Source organism: Acomys russatus, chromosome 9 (genome assembly GCF_903995435.1).
Source record: "Acomys russatus chromosome 9, mAcoRus1.1, whole genome shotgun sequence".
NCBI lineage: Eukaryota > Metazoa > Chordata > Mammalia > Rodentia > Muridae > Acomys > Acomys russatus.
Window position 1 is genome coordinate 65,912,043 of NC_067145.1, and position 22,792 is coordinate 65,934,834.

The following is a 22,792-nucleotide window of genomic DNA, read 5'->3' on the forward strand; positions in this document are numbered from 1 at the left end:
TGCACATAGTGACTGGGTGCCGGGGCAGGTGCATGCTGCCAAGCTTGTCGACCTGAGTTTGATCCTCAAGACATATGGTGGATGAAATGGCCGAGTCTTGCAAGTTATCCTCCAGCCTCCACATGTGTACCTCAGCATGTCTATACCTCTCCCACAAACAACAAACAATGTACACAAAATGAGAAAAATCAGTAAAATACGTTTTCCTTTCTAAAAGAAAAGCAGTGCCATCCATATTCATCACACTGGCCTTCTGGATGACTGTTCTCAATCCAAAGTGTGGTGTAAGTTTAACATGAGCAGAACATTACAGTATAGGACACAAGACAATACTCTTTCCTTGTGCTAGAACACACTTCCAACAGCAGCTGTGACTGCACCTCACTGGGCCTAATCTCTAAGGGTTTCCACCTTCCACACATGCCGACTTCCCTCAATTATTTAACAATTGTTGACACCAGAGTATCAGGCCCTGTGTGTGACCTTCTGAATGTGAGAGAGAATAAAATATGAACAGAATACAGCGTCTTATACATATTCCGGTGTTGGATTTCACATCCTTTTAAGTCTAATATTCTACCTTGCTAAACCTCTTCACAGTGCGGAGAGCTTACAAGGAAGCAATCTGTCGGCCGCACAAATAAATAACTGGTTGGTATGCACAAGTATATGCAGTGCTTACAAAGCTGTAATTCATCTAATGTACAATAAGAGTATTCCAACTAAGCCCTGAGAAGAAAATACAAGTTCACGGAACAAATTTTTTATCAATGTTGAATAATTAAAACTCTTTAAACTTTTATCTAGTGAGAATGTGTGTCTGTGTCCATGTCTGTGGGAGGTCAGGGCTGTGTTGCCCATGTAAGTATGGTACTTATTGCAAGATTCTAATTCACCACAACTCTCCCTCCTCCTCAGCCTCCTGAGTGTTGGGTTATAGCATGGATCAACATATTCAGACTCATTACTGGAAACCAATTTTTAAAAATTAGCCTTATGTGCGGGTGATATGGCTCAGTGGGTAAAGGCATTAACTGCTGACCCTGAGTCAACCCCAGGGACTCACATAGTAGAAGGAGAGGTCAGAGTTGCCCTCTGATTTGCACACCAGCCCAAATGGACACACACACACACACAGTAAATGCATGTAATAGCAAAATTCTTATTTTATTATATAATTTGGTGGCTTGAACAAAATGTCCCCAGAGGGGTCTTATATCTGAACACTCAGTCTCTAGTTGGTTGTGCAATTAGAGGTTTTGGAGAGGTGTCCTTGTTGGAGGAAGCGTGTCACAAGAGATGGGCTGTGAGAACTTAAAGACTCATTGTTTCTAGTTGGGTCCCTGAGTTTAATGTTTTCACTTCTAGACAGGAGTTCCCCTTGCCCTGCTCCAGCAGTCATGCCTGCCCCTTGCTGCCACGCCTCTTATTAACCCTATGGAACTATAAGCCCAAATAAACTCTGTCTTCTATAGGTTGCCCTAGTTGTGATGTCTTGTCACAGCAACAGAGAAGGAACTAGCTTATGCAAATACTCAAGTTATTCATTTATTTCATGCAAGTCCTAATTTAAAATAATGAGGCTGACTGACATCTTCTTTACTTAAAAAAAGAAAAGGTAATATGAATTTAATAGACTCAGTGCTTTGGATTTTGAGCCCTGTCTCTGAGCTATGGCTATGCCATTTGGTGTTCTCTTGTGGTACTAGGTAATTAGTTCCAGTCCACCATGTCATCATGTGGGCCAATGGCTGGCATTCAACAATATATTATATTAGCAGCACTTGGAGGGCACAAGTCTTTAATAAGCCATTCTTTCAGATGAGCTTCACACTAGATGATTGCATCCATCTGTGGGGTAACATCAGCGCTCTGAGCACTTTAGAAAGGCCGTGCTGAGCAATAATAATGTCTGGGAGAGTAAATGTATCTGACACATTTTCAATTTACCATATTTTCACCTTACAAAATGCTTATGAAGACATGACTGTCATGCACGGAAGAGCATCTGCAGCATTGTGACATCCTATCTTCAGACCCGCACGTCTCTAAGCTTTGACTTAGACTTTCTCAGAAGAATGACAAACTCAGAGAATTACCAATGGATTGAAACGTCAATTGTCAGGCCAGGAGGCTCTGTCACTCATCTGTTCTAATCAGCCAGCACCAGGACACAATTCATTCCATACATGGTACTTGGCATGTATTGAGAAGCAGCTCAGAGTTAGAAGACATCTCACTAGCCTCTCCTACTCACAGTCATAGCCAACGAGCTCTCCACAGCACAGGCAGCAGGGCTGAAGGAAGCAGACTCTGAGAGGTTTAAGAACGTTTAGATTGCCAGGACAACGCATCAAGATCCACTAAAAACTAGAGATGAGGAATTCAAGAGACTCTTAGAGAAATTGGGACATTATCTCTGAGGATGAAGGACCTTGACAACTACAGATGGGCAATTCCTGTCCAAAGATGCTGGAGTAAAGGAAGAAGCCATGGGAAATGATATGCTATTCCAAGGACATAGGTATTCTCTCTGGGTCATGGGGCGGGGAAGGCCACAGTAGGGCTGCCTTATGTCTGCTCATTGGAGACACTGAAGAAGCAGAATAGCCTTAAGGAAAAGAGGCTGGGCTTGTGTCACTAGGTGCACACAGCAAAGGAGGGGACTGCAAAGAGCCACCCAGATGAAGGTAGTTACCACCTCATCTCAGGAACTGTAAGAGAGACGGGCTCTGCTTGGAAGTCCTAATGCGCCTGCAAGACATGGGGGTTCTTAGCTACTACCAGGCCCTTGAGGAAGTCAGCTTAGACCTCATGCACTAAATAAAAGTGCACAGCCATATAACAAAATATTACAGTGCAGTCTCCATCCCCATCCATAACAAATCAGGAGCAGCCTTCTAGAGAAAACAGTGCTTAGAAAGGTGACTTCCAGGTCATGTGGGCTTACAAACACAGGGCCAAACCCAAATATAGGCAGTAGCTTCCAGGACTTGTGGGCATGCACCAGCCTCTTTGGTCTCCTTGGCCAACTCCCAGCCTTCTTAAAGTGTTAAAACAGTGCCCTCATGCCAGCAAGATGGCTCAGCAGGTAAAGGCACTTGCCACCAAGCCAGACACTGGGTTTGATCTGAGACCAACTTCTCTGACTTCCACTTGCAATCTATAGCATGCACACACGTGTATACACACACATAAATATAAAAAATAAGTAGATGATAGATAGATAGATAGATAGATAGATAGATAGATAGATAGATAGAATATAATTTAAAAAGAGCAGAGCCCTACAAGTGTATAACCATATTCAGACAGGCAGAATCTCTCTGTTGGTAATAAAATCAAAGTCCTATGAAGCTATACCTATGACTGTCATTGCTTTTACATAGAAATGAGACAGTAATAAAATAGAAAAACATCCTTTCAATATACACTCATTCTATTGTGTCCTTTCCTCTTAAATGTCTGTTCCTAATACACTACCAAATTATGGTGGGTATAATCCATTTGATTAATCACTGCTTATGTCAGAGCCCCTAGAGTCCAGACAGATCCCCCAAAGCCCCACCTATAAAGATGCACTGGGAACTAAGCCTCCACCTTCCCAACTCTTCAAGGATTCACACTGGTCACTTCTGTTAACACGACTGCCAGCCTGCTCTGTTTGTCTTATGCTTCCAATAGCCAGCAAACGAGTATTCATAGTTTGCCAAAGAGCCATTTCTCAGACATCTCTAGAAAGCCACGCTGGCTTGTCTGCATCCCACGGATTAATTATGTGGATGTCAGAAAAGATGTATGAAAGAGGGCCTCAGTGATGCTCCTCCAATTCCAAGTACAGGTGTCTGTGACATCCTCATGTCTTCCGGATGGCAGCTCATAAATCCACCTTCATCAATCTCTACCCAACACCCAGCCTCACTAAGCCTGTGTCAAGCACCAAATTGTTACAGATGATCACTGTCCCCTCCCTGTTTGCTCTCTGTATGACAGGCACCCCAAAGAAGAGCAGCAACAGCTGCGAGGAGCTGATCTACTGCCTAGCTCTTTGTGTTTGTTTTTATTATGTGCTTGTTTTATATATATATTTTCTCTCTGTCTCTATCTCCTTCCCCAGCCCACTCTGCCGTGTGTGTGAACACTGGGTTTAGGATCCTAGGACCCAGGCCCTCACACAGGCTGCACAAGCATGCTACCCATAAGGTATGCCCTTGAATCCTGTCTACCCCTTCGGAAGAATCAGGGATGGAGTGTCATGAATTTAAAGTTGATATTTAAATCTTTTGAGACCTGATGAAATTGCGCTACATAGGAATGTGACATAGAAACATATTACAGAATTCTAGTGACCATGGCTGGATTGAAACTCTTCCAAACTGAAGTATAAACTCAGATGGGCTTAGTCTGGAATCAATGGAAACTGCTGGAAGGCAGCTTTGAAGTCTTCAAAAGCCAAAATGTAATCTATGTGTTCACTTTTTAATTTTTTTCCTGGTCATGAAATCAGTGCTCACTAGAATAACAGTAAAAATGAAAATAAACCAAAGGAATGCTGTGAACTTAAAGTTTCATATAATTCCACACACCAAAACCATCTCTAAGCCATTTGAATTACTGTGTGCACAAGAGCAGGGACTCTCGTTTTCACTGACATAAATATTCTAGGATTTTAAAAAGTTAAACTGGAACCAACATACAGCCATTTTCTCCCTTTACGACCACATACCTACGTGGCATGTGTTACCACTTTTGTCAATTATACACGTTGTACATGACAAAGCTTATAAATAAATGAGTCACAGAAGTAGAAATAGAAGCTAAAAATCAAAAAAATCAAAAAAAAAAAAAAAAAAAAAAAAAAAAAAAAAAAGAAGCTAAAAATCAAGACTCTCTTTGCCAAGAGACAAACATGTAATGCTTTTGCATATATTTTTTACAGAATGTCTGCTGGACACAAGAAATTGCCTCCTCTACGAAGCTCTAATTTTATGTAGTTGAGATCTTTTTAAAAATAAGATTTTGTTTTTAAATGTGTGTGTGTGTGTGTGTTTGTGTGTCTGTGTGTGTGTCTGTGTCTGTGTGAAGGTGACTTCAGAGGTCAGATGAAGGCATTGGATCCCCTGCAGCTGAAGTTACAAGGGATTGCCAGCCACCCAGTGTGGGTGCTGGAAAGTGAACATGGGTCCTCCACAAGAGCAGTACATTCTTTTACTCACTGAGGCATCTTTCCAACCCTACAGTTAGAATATTAATGTGTACATAAGGAAGTCTTATTTTTTTCCTTCGCAAGCAATGTCATGCCACAGGTTCCCAGACAGAAATAGAGGAAAACAATTTGGTCTGCTTCATACAGCTTTCCAAGTGATAGATTTATCTCAATTTTCAGTGATTCCACACAACTACACTACATAAGTATGCCACAAGCTCTGTAGCCAATCCCTGTTGATATAAAGATTGTTTTCAATTTTATGCTATTTACAAGTAATTCTACAATGGATGCTTTTTTCGTATTAATACAAACACACCTATAGAATGTGTTTCTTAAAGCACAGTGTTTGAGAGCAAAGGAACGCAAATATCTAAAGTTTTATATGTAGTCAGAGCAGGGTTGGCCAGGCTGTTAAAATGCCACCATTCATGCTCCAACACAGAACACAATATGCAACTTTTCCCCAATGATAAGTGTCATCCCATCTATTCTCTGTACTAACCTAGTCAACAATTAGGATTCTTGCTTAGTATTTTATTTTGCATTAATTTGCCATCAAAAATCTTTTGTTATTTCATTCATTATTATGTTAGCTGTTATTTCTACCTGCTGCCTCTTTTTTGATCAGCTATCTTTTACTTTTATTTTGGATATAGAAGATGCCACATTTTAAAGGAAGTAATTATGAATCAATATAAATATTTTTGAGTTGCCAAAGGGGTCATGACTCACAGCTTGAGAACTGTTTTATGTGATTTTACTTGTTGGTCTTCGGTGAGTCACATATCACATTATCACTTAGTGATAGTGTAAGGAGATGGTGAAGGTAGCGCAGCCAACAGTTGCTCATAGCCTTGCTGGTTTTGTGCAAGGTTTTGTGTCTGTCTTCCCCCATGCCACTCTAAGCTCCTTTAAAGCTCACACAGGAGCTGTACCTCAATGCCTGGATTTTCCCAAAGCAGGTATTTGTCAAATAGTTAACCAATTCATGAGATCTATGTTTAGTGGATGTAAACATGTTTTTGTTTTGTTCCCAACTGTGGGATGGGGAACAAACTTGTGAGAGAACAGCTGATGTTTATCTACTTAGAAGTTGAACCACCTTGTGGGGAGGGGCTTGGTTTTTGCCAGCTGAAACACATCCTTGTACAGTCTGTGTGTGTGTGTGTGTGTGTGTGTGTGTGTGTGTGTGTGTGTGTGTGTGTGTGTGTGTGTGTGTCTGTGTGTGTGTGTCCCCAAACAGGAGGTGGGGCTTTTTGGGTCTTGGTATTGTTTGGCTGTTCATTGCTCCACTTTGAGATGTTCCTAGAGAGAACCGCTCCAGCAAAGGCTTCGAGGCTCCAGTTCCAGCTGCTGTTCCAGGTTCCAGCAGAAACCTTGGTGGAATTGCTGGTCTGCTGAAATGCTGCTGACTATGCCAGGGGAATCGCTCCCAGGAACTGAATTCAATAAGGTCTACTTCTCCTGTTCCCATTAACCTCTTTTCTCTCCCATCTATGGTAGGTGGGTTGGAAGCAGGGGGGGCGGGTATACGCATTAAAGAACACCAAATGAAGTAGGTTTGGAAAAGGTGAAGCCTACATCTGTGCAATGATCTGAATATTGGGATCAAACACCCATTGCAATCCTAATGCTTAGGAATGACATTAAGAGATGGAGTCATTGGGTTGGAATGAGGTCATGAGAGCAGAGAACTTATCAGCAGGGTCAGTGTCCTTATAGAGATCCTAGAGAGATGTTCACACCTTCTGTAGAATATAGTCAGAAGACACCTCTCAATAGCCCTCTGTAGACACAGAATGTACTGTGCCTTGAACTTGGACTTGTGCCTCTAAAATTATGGAAAGCTGTCATTGGTTGTACATAGCCATCTATTCATTTTGTTACCACAATTCAGACTGCATGATAGTTGCTATTGGCATGGAGATATACCAGACTCAAAGAGCATGTTTCCCTCACATAGACATCTCTGTTGTACAATGGTGCCTCATCCAGAGGCCAGGTAAGTAGCTGAGGTAATTAGGGAGGCAGGCAAAAGGGAAAAGGAACCTTTTCTGAGATGGGCATTTAAATAAAAATATAGTCAGAACATTTGGAAGAAATAATGTGGATGTAACTTAAGACTCAAGGACGTCAACATGGAAAGGCAAAAGTCAAGAAAACATGAGCATGTTGGGGGGAAATATACTTTTAGACTTTATCTTTTGCTGCTCTGACAATCCAGTTTATTTTTTACTTTTATTTATGTATGTGTGTGGAGGGGTGGTTAACATGGGTACAGTACCTACAGGAGGCCAGAAGAAGGTGCATCAGACTCCTGGATCTGTAGTTCTAGGCAGGTATGAGCTGCCTAATGTGGGTACAGGGAACCCAACTATAGCCTTCTACAAAAGACGTGCATGTGCTTAACCAATGAGCCATCTATTCATCCTAAAAATTAAAATTTGAAGTTAAATATATTCATGAGCCTGAAACTATGGTTCTGAGGACCATGCAGCCATTACACTAGCAAGACGTAAATTTTAGGGAATTCTAATTATGTCAATATTAAGTAATAGCACCATCAAATCCTTTCTTAATCAAATGAGCTACAAATAATTAAGGAAGTGTATAGACATTTAGGAATATTCAAATCTTGCAAATATTAATTATAGACATTCTGGAAGCATAATTCTTGACTGGAGAAAGTGCTAGAAAGAAGCAATGTAGAGCAGCTACAGTGAGTGAGCGAGATAAGGGGTCAGAAAGGAAGAGGAAGGCTTGATGTGGGATGCCATGTTCTGGGAAACATAGAGACCAGTGTGAGAGTCAATGAAGATCTGTGAGGAAGTGGGGGTGAGGAAGTGGGGGTGAGGAAGTGGGGGTGAGGAAGTGGGGGTGAGGAAGTGGGCGTGGTCTTCTTGAAGCGTGAGATCAAGATGGGAAGACAGGAAGACCAGAGTCAGAAAGAGTAGCCAGAAACTTTACAGCATCTCAACATCTGGGAGGTCTCAAGCTCAGTCACCTTGGGTAGCCTTGGTGAATACAGTGCCACACATACCAAAACTCTCAGACATCCAGCATTCTCACATAGCATGATGTCATTTCTGCATACAATGTGTGTGCATCCTCCCACACACATTACATCAGCTCTGGATTACTTACACCAGACTAAGAAAACAATTGTTACCTTGTATTGCTCATGGAATAATGACAAAAAATCTACCCATATTTAATTCAGATGCAGTGTTTTTCTATTATTTTCAGTCCAAAGCCCCTTAAAAGACACCTGTTAATATGGAAGGCTTATTGTACTTGCTGAGAACCAGCTGGGCCCGGGATGCTGCAGTTGCAGATGTGTGAACTGAGGCTGGTATATTAAGAGAGTGAGCAGAATATGAGAAGTAAAAACATTCGGTGCAGCTAGGCATGGTGGCACACAACTTTAATCTCAGCACTTGGAAGGCAGAGGCAGGTGGATCTCTATGAATTCAAGGCCAGCCTGGTCTACAGAGCAAGTCTAGGACAGGCAGGGCTGTTGCAAAGAAACTCTGTCAAAAACAAAAAACAAACCTTCAGTACAGCGAAAAGTGTAAAGAAACTTACTTTCTTCTCTCTTGATGTGAAAGCTAAACACCAGTACCTTTGAAGAATAATCTGACTACATTATCCTCAATAAGCTAATCTAGAACTTTCCTTGTCCAGATGTACTATTTTTAAGGCATGTTTGAACTACAGCAGATGACAAAGAGAAAAGTAATACATTTATTAATAGGGAAAAGAATGATTAGAGAAAGTTGACAAAAGGAATGGGATGCTGGGGACTCAGAAGGAGGTGAGAAGAAAAGTACCATCCTACGGCTATGGTGATGCCAAACCAAACACCGGCCACCCAACAACCTATGGTGGAACCATTATCACCACATCACAGACAGCATTCAAAACAATAGGTACCAGTTGTTATCTGCCCGGCATGGTAACTCATGGAATTAGCAGAATAACACTAGAAGCAGGCATCTTTACTCCCTCCATTTTCCCCAGCAGGACACTGAACTTCATCTGTGTCCAAAGTCATGCCAGAGGAAGAGGCTGGAGTCTGGGAAGACGGAGAGATATTTTCTAAGATGCTGTTGGCTACAGATGGGACATGGCTTCTGTTTCACAGTGAAAAGGCCTAATGGAAAAACAGCGAGGGGCCCATTGTTTTTGGATAAAATGAATTAATGGCTATATCCACTCTGCCATCAAAAATCGATGGAAATCTCTGTGATGTGTTTATTAAACAAGTTAAATTGATGTTGATTTAATGTGACTCTATCTAAGGCACAGTGTGAGCCAGAAGATAAAAGTCACTCTGCTTGAATCCTTGGTTCATCTAACTTTTTAGATGGGTGAAGCACATGACCTAGTGTCTATGATGGACAGGAGAGCTTCCCCCGTAACCTCCACCCTCTAGCTGAGAGCCATGAAATGCAGAGGCTTAACCCAGGCTTCGAGCACTGGGTGGTGCTGGTAACATCCCACCTACTCACCCCTTTGCCAGAGTGATCATGGTTTAGTGTCAAAGCAACTTTTATTCTCCTGGCTCAATTGTTGTCTGGGAAGCTCACTGTGTCCTTCTGCTAACCTAACCCTGAGTTCTGTAAGCTTCTACACTCCATACAATCTAATCTAGGCCTAGAATGTTTTCAGCCTCTGAGACTTGCTGCTTGATAAGCTCACCCTTTCTTGCTCTTTCTGAGCTCTGGGCTCGCTGGTTCAACTGAGCTGCTCTGGTTCAAACTCTTCTCTCAGCTGACGTATTTAATCTGTCTTCTTTCTCAGCCCAGAATTGCTCTGCTTGGCCTCAAACTAACTCATCAATCTGCTCTAATCTTCTGGTTTCTTCTCATTTTCTGGTTCGTTCCATCTTCACTCTCTCTGAGTTCTCTCTCTGCAACCCATCTCTCAATTACTGTCCTAGTAAAACTGTCTCCTCTCTCTGTAAAACTGTCTCTTAAGTAGCTCCCTTTCCTCTCTCTTCACGTGAGAGTTGGGCATATCCTATTCTGTCAAATCTTCTGATTCATCATCTTTTCTGCCACTCAATTAGACATCACTTTCAAAAATGGGTGCTTTCTTCTACAAACTAACTTTACCTTCATTTGGGATTAAAGACATGTCCCACCATGCCTGGACCTAAGCTTTTCTTTACCTGATATTTACTCTATACCAGGCTGGCCTAGAATTCAGATCTGTTTGCCTCTGTCTCCTGGATTAAAGCTGGATCACACAGACCTAAGGGTGTATGTGGATGTGATCTCTTGGCCAGAACAGCCATGTTCTGAGATATCACTACTCTACATTTTAGGACTATGTGGTGGCAGGTGTGGGTTTCAGAGGCCGAGAGGAAGCAGTATGCTCTTTTTTCTCAAGACAGAATTCCCTTTACCTCCCCGACAACAAACCAGAAGTATACTACAAAGTATGTAACATAAGGGCCTGACAAGAGCTAGCTCAGATCCTAAAAGGAAACCCAGATTATGGGAAGCTGACCACACAGAGGCCAGGGATGCAGAAAGGGAGGAAGGGAGGGAGGGAGGTACAGAGAGAGACAGAGACTGATTCTCTGGGGACAGTGAAGACACTATTAAATTCTATATCAGACTGACATTTATATGACCTTTAAGGCAAGGCTACATCAATCTACCCACCCTACCTCTGCCATCTCTCTACTGGGACAGGCATGCCAAATTTTAACATCACATCTCTTGCCATGTTCTAATAAAAATAATTCTCAGCAGTTTGTAGAGTATATTAAAGCTATTTTAACAGACTCTAAAATAATCAAAGATCCCCAGATTATGTGTAGTTACAGGGAGTACAGCTTGAAAGATCTGCCGGGTCTGCTAACGTGTGTGCTTCGCTGCACCCGACTGGTTGAGCTGCCCCCAATTGCCATCACTCCCAGAATTCCTGTTAGTTACTCATGTGAAGGAGACCATGTGACCAGCTGAAGGGACAGATAAAACAAACACTGGATGAATGTGCAACTTGTTCCATTGTATGGCACTTCTCTGGCCAAACACTAGTTTGTCTGAAGTCAATCCACTCAATGGCACATAAAGAAGTTACAATAACCTGCCAGAAAGACACCAAACTAGGCTAAAACCACACAAAACTGATTTTCCCCCTTTCTCTTTATACTCCCTCTTTTAAAAAAAGGAATGCCGTGCCATTACTTCCATACTTGCAAGGAAATTTACTCTCTAGAATTTTGGTGCCACATAATTTTTATCCTGATAATAGTCTCAGTATCTTTGGTCTTGTTCAGAAGAATGTGACTGCCAGCACCAACGGCAAGTGCTTAATTTTAATGGCACGTCAAAGTGCTCACCCAAAGAAAACATTAAAAATTCTAACAGGGACAATTATGAATAAATTGTCTTATGACTCTATAAATTTTAATGAAGCTTAATTATATTTTAAAGGATTTCCAAATATTTTGACTGCTCATTCTTCTTCACGTTAAAAGTACTTTATCGTTTCTTTATTCCTCTTCCATCAAAATTCAGCCATCTGACTAATATTGATATATTAATAGATATTGGGTATCCACTATATACCAGACATTAAACCAAATGACATAGATACAAAATGCAGAAAGCTGATAGTCTTGCCTTTGAAACTAACCCCAATTACCACTCGGTAATAATTCTGATGAGTGAAATCATACAGGTGGTGTGATAACCATACAGGTAACGTGTTAACTGCCATGAAAGCAGCTTGCAACATGGTAAAACAAGACGGACCCAAGTTCTTAGAGAGATAGATGAAGAAAGTACTGAAATAGTTCAGGTCAAAGCTAAGGAAGACCTATGTTTGCACAAAGCCAATGGGAATATGTTATAAACCTCCCATGTTGCTCAAAATAAATCTAGGAGTTGGCAAATCAGATCTTATGAACATGACAGAAGGGCACCAGAACAACCACTGACAGACCAGAGCTGAAAGGAAAGGGACTTCGTAATACTAAGTTGAGAACCAAGAAGGAAATAAGTAATACTGTTTATTATAGGAGCCCTACAAAAGCTGCCTCCCCTAACTAAGGCACAGCTACTTCTGCAATGGCCTTCCTCACTCAGAGAAAGGATTATGTGCAAAGCATCACTGACTTTAGCTTAACTTCATTAAGCTAGGAAGCACGACTGTAAAACTACTGTTAACTATTACAAGATCTTGTCAAATTTGCCATGGAAACTCAGTCATGGTCCTTACCCAGCAACTCATACAGAGAATTCAGAATGGATTTCCAAGACTCCCCTGCTTCTCGCCCTGCAACGTCTGCAAAGTGGGCTGCACTGCTGTAGACATGCAGGCGGTCTATGCACTCCAGAACCAAGTTGATCATTCCCTGGAAAAGAGGGTAAAAAACAAAATAAAACAAAACAAAACACCATCTCAAACTAACCCTGAACTGGGCATGGAAGTCCACCTGCACAATCCCAGGACTCAGGAGGCTGAGGCCAGAGGATAACTGCAATTTCAAGGACAGTTGGGGCTACAGAATAAGACTCTGTCTCAGGAGAGAAAAACGAACTGTGCTTGGGCCAAAAGTTTGATCCTTGAGAGAAGTCTATCTTAGCATGGTCAGTTCACTGTAAGGAAAACTAAGGGGACTTATTCAAGTGATAAGAGGAAACACATTTGCCCAAGAAATGAAATATTCTTCAGATAACTTAGGTTCTCAGTCTTGGTTTCCATTCCCAAACAAATGTGAAAGAAAGTTGTATAATTATGTTCTGCACATTGACATTGCAAGGGTTAACAGGGGTTGGCATGAACAGGTCATGAGTGGTATTCTCCCATTACAGACTCATCCTTGTTTTTAATAAGCAGTATATTATAACTACTAAATAAAAGACATATTAAATTAAGTGAAAGAAAGCCACTGGAAAAAAATTTTAAACTGGTAAAAAAATTCACTTATAAAGTTCTGCAGGAAGCAGCCTATATTTGAACAGGCACCTTCATTGTTACTGCTGTGTTGAGGCTCTGAAAATGAGGCAGGGCCATGAAAACAGAAGCTATGAAATATTGAGTGGCCAAATTTTAGTGGCTGAACAAAATTTTAGCAGTAGCCACGGACCCTCGAACACTTCTAGGTCCCTTCTAGATGGTCTTTTGGAACCAAATGAAAAACAAAAAAAATCCTTATTCACATTAGACTGAAAATATCCAAGTGCATATTTTAAATTGTCATTGCCTAGTATTTAGGTTGAATCCCTCCAGATATGAACTAACTGCGGTACAGCAAACAGGCCAATGATCTGGCCTATGTAAAGGCAAGAACTCCTTAATCTCTTTTTTCCATACTATTGGCTTGTGGTGACATTCCTGTGATTTTTGTGCCTTTATGATCCTAGATATTTCTTTTATTTACAAAGAGAATAGCTGCAAAATTTAGTATCAGTTTCAAAAGCACCAGGAAAAAAAACAGCTTTAAAAGTACAACATCGATTTTGGAATTATGGAAACTCAATGATGTCCGCTATACTTTTTTCTTAGATGTGTATACAAGGTACTTCTTTCTTGTAAGAAAGGGAGGGAGGGAGGGAAGGAGGGAGGGAGCAATGAAGGGAGGGAGAAAGGGAGGAAAGGAAACAGAGAGAGAAAGAAATAAGAATGATTTGTTTTTAATCATGTGCATATACATGTCTGTCTGTGGACATGTGATGTGCATGTACTTGTGGAGGCCACAAGGGGACCCCTTATCCCTTAGACCTAGAGTTACAAGCAGTAAGCCTTCTGATGTGGATGCAGGGAACCAAACTCAGCTTCTAGATGAGGGCAGTACATGCTCTTAACCTCTGAGCCACATCTTCAGCCCAAGTTAATTCTTCCCTGGGGGGGAATTCACTCTTATGTTAGGCTTACTTAGAATTGAAATGCCTGCTAAGCCCCTACCTGGCTCTGTTATCCCCCAAAGCCCTCACTTAAAGGCTTGAAACCTGCCATGCTAATACTAGCACCAACTTAGGATATTAGGCTGGCGAAATGGTTGTTGTTTTACTCTGGCATAAAGTGTGTTACCTGAGGGGTTTTTTCTTTGTTTGTTTTTGTTAAGCAGTGGGACATTTGGTTAAGCAAACCATACACACGAAGGCACACATGAGACTGGAGACAGCCCAGTGACACATCACTCACGCGTGCAGCACACATGAGACTGGAGACAGCCCAGTGACACATCACTCACACGTGCAGCACACCTGGGTTTGTCTCCAGCACCATAAGAAGTAATATGTGTAAAATGAAAGGGTGGGAACTGTGTCCATGCAGGAATCTGGAGCTTACTCTCCTCCTTGGGAGTCACCTCTTTTGTTGCTTCTATTCCAACCCAAAATCCCTCTTGACCTGAGGTTCTTTCAAGGAGTTTCCTGTACCCTACTATATAGTTTTGAAGGCCTGATAAAGTGTGTGTGTGTGTGTGTGTGTGTGTGTGTGTGTGTGTGTTAGATAGATAGATAGATAATAGATTGATGATAGATAGATAGATAGACAGACAGACAGACAGACAGACAGACAGACAGATAGATAGATAGATAGATAGATAGGTCTATATTTATGAAGCCAATATAAAAGTTGGATCAAAGTGTGTTCATTTGTTCAACTTATCGGGGCTCCAAATGTGGCTAGGAAGCACCTTCAATAATATGCTGCAAACCCAAAACCCTGAAAGTCATGTCTAAGTGATCACAAAACAGATAACATGGCAGTCAGTAGCTCTGCTGGAGTCCACCCAGCAGTGCTCTTACTGCAGTGATAAAAATGGCCCGGTGATACCTAATGGTAAAATTAGTGTCCTTTGCCAGAGGAGTGACACAAGATTAAAAATAATGACCATGCTTCTCCCAAGCCTGTCCCTCTGCTCAGTAACACCCTTGTTACTCTCTGCCAGGATGTGTAAAGATGTGCAATGGACAGACATAATTTTCCCCAAGGGAGGCGGCAGAAAAGGAACCGGTGTGACCTCACCTCTTCCTGGAAGAGGTTCTGCCTGTTCTTCAGGGCCCGCAGCCTGTTCTGCTTGTCCTCGTGTTCCAGGTGATCGTCTGGGGGTTGGAAGTAGCCGATGAGGTCCTGCAGACTCAGGCTCACAGACTCGATGGGCAAGTCAATGCTGGGCAGCTTTGTTTTCTTGCTGAGAGCATCCAGGCCCCTGGATCGTAGCAAACACTTCTTTAGGTTAGTGAGCCACAGTTTCAGCTCATTGTATTTTGACTGGCAGGTGAACCAACACTGACACTCTCTCTGAAGAAGATGCAGTCAAAGGAATGTGTAAGGCATCCTTCCTACCAGCCATAATGGCCATATTCACAATAGAAGCATGTAACAACGGCATCTAAGCATCTAAGCCTGCAGCCACCAGAGTCATGCCACTACAGCAAACTCTGCTTGGCCAATGGAGACGTGGCCCAAGTACAAAGCCAACTGATAACCCTTCATAGTGCTAGGTACCTTAAGATGTAAGGCCATATCTTCCCTGCTTCATAGCCCTGACGTTTGCTTGTTCGAGGTTGGTTTTGTTTTTGGTAATGGATTATTTTAGGTTTTACCATCATTGACCCTAGCTGTTACTCTAAATCCTATTTAAAATTACATTTATGAAGGCTGGAGAGATGGTTGAGCAGTTAAGAATATTTACCAAGTTATGTCCTAGCATCCGCATCAGGCAGCTCACAACCACCTGTAACTCCACTGCTCTCTGCTGGACCCTGTGAGCCCATATGCTCACATCCACAAACCCCAACACACACACCTAATTTTTTTAAATTAAAACTCAATCTTTACAAAACTTAAGCTCATCAACTCAGCAGTGAGATTATCTGCACAAGATAAAGCCTGTGGAGATTCTATCATGGATAAAGGAGGATTGAAAAGAGGCCTGACCCCTTCTGTGAGGAGCCACTGGCAGCTCATGGTTGCTTCTGGAAAGGGAGTCATTTTATTCAGTGCTGTGGCACTGGTATGTTTCCAACGCTCCCATAAATAAAATAAACCTGCACTCTTGTTCAAGGTCGCAGAAAGAATAAATAAAACTATATAAAATACATTATATATATATATAACAAAAATTGTTGGGAATATTAAAATTAGTGTTTTAAAATTACTAATGACAATTAGCTTTGCATTTCATAACATTCACATTTTTATTTTAGTTGTATGGTCATCACTCATATAAAGATTGATAGTGATATTGGAATAGTTAAATTCAGCATTTCAATCGCTAAAATAATAAAGCTGCAATTATTCTTGGGTGTTTGTCTGAAGTTCCCTGGCAACTATGCCAACTTACAGGGGATGAAGGGAGCCCTGGGTGGTTGAAGTCCTGAGTGTATATAAATTGTTAACATGAGCACAGCCATGTCCATGACTCCAAGCCTTCAGCCCCATGAGAATGGCAAACTTGTCCCCAGGGTGAGGCTCAGAGGGATGGTAGAGCTCTCCTCAGGGGAAGTCTGAGTGTGGGTGATTATGGATGCTTGATCATGGTCCTCAGAGACTAACACTTGCAGCTTCCTCCTCCTGAGTGTTTATAGTCTGAAACGGCTACCCTGCTGAGCCTCCCATAAAGACTAGCTAACCCGCCCTCTGTGCTATACCTAATAAATATAAGCTGAAGCCCTAGTTTTCGGTAGCAGATTCCATCTGATCTTAACTTTATTGTCTGTGTGTCTGTCTTCTCTTCCTTCCCTTGATACACCAGCCAGGCTTTCAGAACCCAAGCTTCACAGGTTGTGATACCAACCAAATAAAAACCAATGCCTAGTTTCACTACCTCCACATGGTTTTCAGACTAGTATGGGCAGACTAGTATGGGTATTTATTGCGTAGACTGGTACAAGAATATAAGTGATACCAAATAGAATCCAAATAGTAAATGCAGTGTGAGGCCGCTTCCCACCTTATTTCTAAGATTTACTGCACCTGGTGAAACCCGAGCTTCAGTAAGGCAGACAAGTGGAAGAAGTGTCAGATGTACATGAAGGTGAAAGCTGTGTGTATTTTTATATACACACACTCAATACACACTTATAAACATGTGCAATGAAACAGTCAATGAAGCAGAAAATAATGAAGTAAACTTTAACATAATCTTGGGTGGGAAAGGCCTTTTGAATGTTGGAAAGCAAAAAGGATTAAGGCAGCAACTATTAAAATACTATAATTATTAATCCCAAACTAATACATTATAAAAGGTACAACTACACAGGAAAGTAATGTTCTAATGTAAAGGGTTGTTAATTCTCTAGTACTAATATTAATGAATAATAGTATAATTAAAAAAATAAATGTAAGACACATATATTCTCATAATTTATAATTTTTTAAAAGATGTATATATGTAAAAATTTAAGTAATATGCATATGCTTTTAAAGTTTTTATTACACTTAGTTATATATGTAGATCCACATAAATGTATATATTTATAGAAAAAATGCCTTCTGTCAGGTCTGCAAACTTAAAGAAACAGAGGCCTTCCCTCCAGGCTATGTTGTATATTATTATGATGCTGCCAAAAACAGCATGGCCATAGGTTGATTTGGCTCATGGGTAAGCAATTGTTTCAATTAGTAAGTAGGAAAAAATTATTCATTTTATGAATCACATTATTTTTAATGTTGCTCAGTATTCATCAAGTATCTAGATGTCATTATCCTCAGTATATAACACAGAATTTAATAAGTCCAGCAAAAAAAACCCATCATAGAATCATCACAACCAATAGCTGTCTATCACAAATTCACATTCCCCAAGCTGCAGCCTTCGCTGTCCTCTGTGAGCCTAGCAAAGCATATATTCATGAGGATAGTGTATTTTAGAATGAATGACAAAGTATCAAACAGCTACACAAATCACCTTATGAATCTATTGAAGAGAAACACTGTGCTCCGGATAACGCGGGCAGTGCGGGATTCTTCATGCTGAGATCTGGAGAGGTTCAAGCCGTCATCCATGTGGCCCTCGTGGTGCATGATGGCCTGCAGGAGCGCGGGAACAGGGTCATTTTTCCAGCAAGGCAGACTGAGGGAGACATGCTCCTGCCCTGTGTGGAGGCACGCCCCTGTAACCCCAGCCACTCAGATGGTAGAGAAAAGAGAAGTGCAGAAAGGGCTCAGACCTAGCCCGGGCAACTCAGTGAGAGTCTACTTCACTAAAATAATAATTAGGGGTACAGCTCAGTGGTAGAGCAGTTGCCTGGGTTCAATCCTATATACTCGCCCTTGACAAAAAGTAATTAAAAAAAAAAAAAAAACCTTCTAAAAAAGCTGAGCCAGGAGGAAGAGACTTGGAAGGAATTAGAGTCAGAGGAGTGAAGGGTGGATTTGAGTATAATAAAATACATTCATGTATGATAGAAAAAATAAATCATTTTTTTAAAAGTTGGGCTATAATAATAAATAGAATTAAAAACAAAGCAAAGGACACCACTGTGTTCAGAGTAAATAATAGCCAAGGTCCCTGTACAAACTAGCCATCCAACACACAGATCATACTACTGGGTTAAAGATGGTCCAATAAATACATTGAGTTGAATGACGCTACAGCTAAACATTGCGCCATATGTATGTACAATGATTTCTCCAGAGCCTAACAAACTGTCAGTCAGGAGAGAAGGCAACACTACACATTCCTTCCTGTTACTCTGTAGTATCACCAGCTGTACTGCACACTGATCGCCAAGCACTAACCCCTGACTAAAGTGTGAACACACACACACACACACACACACAGATAGATGCATACACTCACACATGTACACACATATACTCATGTTTACACACTTACATACTCATTATACACACATAAACATATTCACACATATACATGCGCGCACACATTTTCTTTGTTAGTTTTCATATTTTAAACAATTCATGAAAGTACGGCACTGAGAGATAAGTGCACATATCTTCAGTGTACAGATCAATGAATTTTCCAAAGAGACCACACACATAGATGACCAACATGCACATCACAACAGCGAATACCAGAATGGTTTCAAATCTCCCCAAGGATTCCTTTCTGTCCTGTCTGTCACAATTTTGATCATTTTGCAGACTTTCAATGGCTCCAGTCAATTGACTGCAGAACACATGTGGGGAAGCATACTGAATGCCCCTCCAGCTTCCTTCATCCAACACTTTCAGAAAGATAAGTCAGCACCCTGACTCAATTGTATGAACCAAAATTTAATATCTTGAGTTAAGAGGACCCCTGAAGCAAAAATCAATGAGACACAGATCTGTACTCAAAGGCAAGATGCTTCCCGGGCTTGCCTTTATTAACAGGAAAAACACTAAGATGATGTCTAAAGCCTCTAAAAAAGGCTCATGAAAAGGACACCTAACAAGGTAGAAAAGAGGAGTTGATGGAGATAAAAGATGAGCTTCATGAAAAAGAAACAAGACGCTAGAGAGGATGAGTAAACCCCAAATTCCATTCTTGGAAAAGATAGATAAATAAGCCTCTCATGAACTTGGCTGGAAATAAAATAGAAAGAAAAACATAGAATACGGGAAACTGATTATGATAATACAACATTGTATACATTTCAATGGCAAAAACAAACGGCAAAGGCCAGGCTAACCTGGAGGAATTCTCAACAGAGACAGCCACGATGCTGCCTCCCGAGAGTCCCTGATAAAAGTTGCAGAAGGCAATAGGATCACCTGAACCTGGGAGTTCAAAGCTAGCCTGGGACACAAAACAAGACTCCATGTCAAAAACAACAGTAGGCCCAATATTCTAAAGGAATTCTGTTGAACTAGGTATAAAATTAATTAAACATAGCTCATTTTCAGAAAATATTGAAAGTGTTTCTGGTTTTATTTTTTTGTTGTTGTTGTTTGTTTGTTGTAACAGAGTCCTGACTGTCCTGGACTCACTTTGTGTACCAGGTTGGTCTCGAACTCACAGAGATCCACATGCCTCTGTCATCCAAGGATAATTTTAAAAAATATTTTATTAATTTATTCATATTACATCTCAATTGTTAGCCCATCCCTTGTATGCTCCCATTCCTCCCTCCCTCCTGCTTTCCCCCTACTCCCCTCTCCTATGACTGTGACTGAGGGGGACCTCCTCCCCTTGTACAGGCTCATAGGGCATCAAGTCTCTTTTTGGTAGCCTGCTATCCTTCCTCTGAGTGCCACCAGGTCTCCCCAAACAGGGCATGTGGTCAAAAATGGGGCACCAGAGTACGTGTGAAAGTCAGTCCCCACTCTTCACTCAATAGTGGAGCTAGATCTGGGTAGGGGTCCGAAGTTTACAGCACGTATTGTCCTTGGCTGGTGCCATAGTTTGAGCAGGACCCTTGGGCCCAGATCTGCCGATCATAATGTTCTTCTTGTAGGTTTCTAGGACCCTCTGGATCCTTCTATTTCCCCATTCTCCCATGTTTCTCTCACCTAAAGTCCCAATAGGATGTCCTCCCCTCTGACCCACTTTCCTGGTAAGTGAAGACTTGCTGGAAAGATAATTTAAAGCTCACTAGTTAGAAGACTTTAGGACTGGGTGGTTGTGTACATGAACACTCATACAGTTTCAAACATCTGACATCCTAGGCCACGGGTTGGCAGAAGATATCTTGCCATCTGTCTTTATCAGTCTGTGGTCTGGGAAAAGTCATTCCATTTTCATGTGGTTCAAAAGAGACCAATGAAGAGTGATGCTTCAGGACATGTGGGAATTAATAAACATGCAAATTATATGAAATGAAAACTTAACGACTCATAAAGAGAATTTAATTGTCCTCATGAATATATGTAATAATCCCGAATAGAATGAGTTAATTAAATCTAGTAGATTTTGCCGGAATAATGGGCTATGGTCAAGTAGGGTTTAATTCTATGAATGTAAGTATTCTTTAGTAATTAGAAGCCTGGTACCTCAATTATATGAACAAACTAAAGGAAGCTAAAACATGGTTTTTAATCAGCTTCAGCTGATAAAATTCAGAAATCACTGCTAGGTTTAAAAAAAAAACTAAGAAAAAGGTAATAAAAGGAGATGACTTGAAAATAAAAATAATCTCAATGGTTTTAAGGATGCAAAAACCTATAACGTCCACAAAACAGCAGTGAAAATTCACAGTAAGGAAACATGTAAGATAGATCAAATAAAACCCGTATGAAATTTTACAAAAGCTAGATGAAAAAAATTAAAGAAATATAATAATAATAATAATAGTAATAATGATGATGGTGACGATGATAATTAAATATCAAAACAACTGAAAGAAATACAGACATTTACTTAAGAGGAACATGGCCAGACCAGAGAAGAACAAACATATTCATGAGAAAAAGCTGTGAACACCTACTGTGCTTCCAGAGGACAGAACCACATTAGGTGCACCAAAGATGGAGTAAAGAAGCCATCCAGCCAGAGGAGTCAGCCAGTGAGTCTGGACCACTCAGCATGTCTCACGTTTTCCTTCTGTGGCTCTCCAAACACAGCATCAGCAATTCGGACTCTCTGATATTCAACTGTGCTTACCAGTTTGCATGGATTAAGAATCACAGAGGGAATTAATGAGGCAAGCCTTTGAGTGAGCCTAGAAGGCCATTTCCAGAGAGGGTTAACTTGTAGGACATTTCTCACCAAACTGCACAGGGAGTGTATGTAAAATTTAGTAAGTTCTCTATAGATGATTTCAGAGCACAGAGAGCATACAGTGGACAGGCTGGGAAGGCAAGACCTTCCAATGTGATCATTTTAGTTTAGACTTAAGTGATGTGAAGATAAGCCTTGGGCTAACAAACCAGAAGTAGTGCACTAGTGAGAAGAAACAGCCTATCCCAAAATTCAGGTGTGAAAAGCTGTGGTTTTCTGAGTGACACCAAAAGGTATGCTTACGTAACACACCGGATCAGTGAAAAGTGATGTGTAGAAATTGAGGGAAGGAAGCAGAAATGCCTTTAATCTCAGCACTTGGGCAGCAGAGGCAGGCAGATCCCTGAATTCAAGGCCAGCACGGACTATGTGTTCAACAACTGCCAGAGCTACACAGTGAGACTCTGTCTCAAACAAAACAAAACAAAAGGAAGCAACAAAAGGTTTGGGAGAATGGAGGTGGGCCTGGAAGGGCACCACCACCAAGAATGATGGCTATCGTGAGAGCAAGAGCAGGTGGCAGCAAGATTGATGGGCAAATAAAACTAGGTAGAGTAAGATAGAATCTAGAAGACAGTGTATTTATTTCCCTAATATTTGAATACACAAATCCCAAAGCTGTAGTCCAGTGCATCATTGAGAAAATCCCTGCAGAAGTTCACTCTTTAAAAAAAAAAAAAAAAAAAAAAAAAAAGGTGACTATGGTGGGGATTGTTGTCCAGTATTCAAGGGGCTGGAAATCCCATTAACTCATTAATAGTAGTTACTATTACATTCCCAGATACACAAGTGGGATCTGAAAATTTGGGCCCTCGAGTTGCATGCACTGGCAAGCAAAATCATCTTCAGAATCTTTTGGCTGAAATATTGAAATAAATAAATGCTAGGATTTGACCTTCAGAGTATAAAATGATAAACCCAAGGCAAGTGGCTGATGCCTTTAGTTT

At 41.0% G+C, this 22,792-nt stretch overlaps 1 protein-coding gene across 1 annotated transcript in view; it reads right to left on the reverse strand.

Annotated features, from left to right (window-relative positions):
* The window catches only part of Ryr2 (ryanodine receptor 2), a 561,576-nt gene that overhangs the window by 257,038 nt on the left and 281,746 nt on the right, over positions 1-22,792 (reverse strand). The window contains 3 exon segments of the mRNA XM_051151477.1: positions 12,446-12,581; positions 15,203-15,386; positions 18,090-18,211. Of these exon segments, the coding sequence (XP_051007434.1) occupies positions 12,446-12,581; positions 15,203-15,386; positions 18,090-18,211 (442 nt within the window).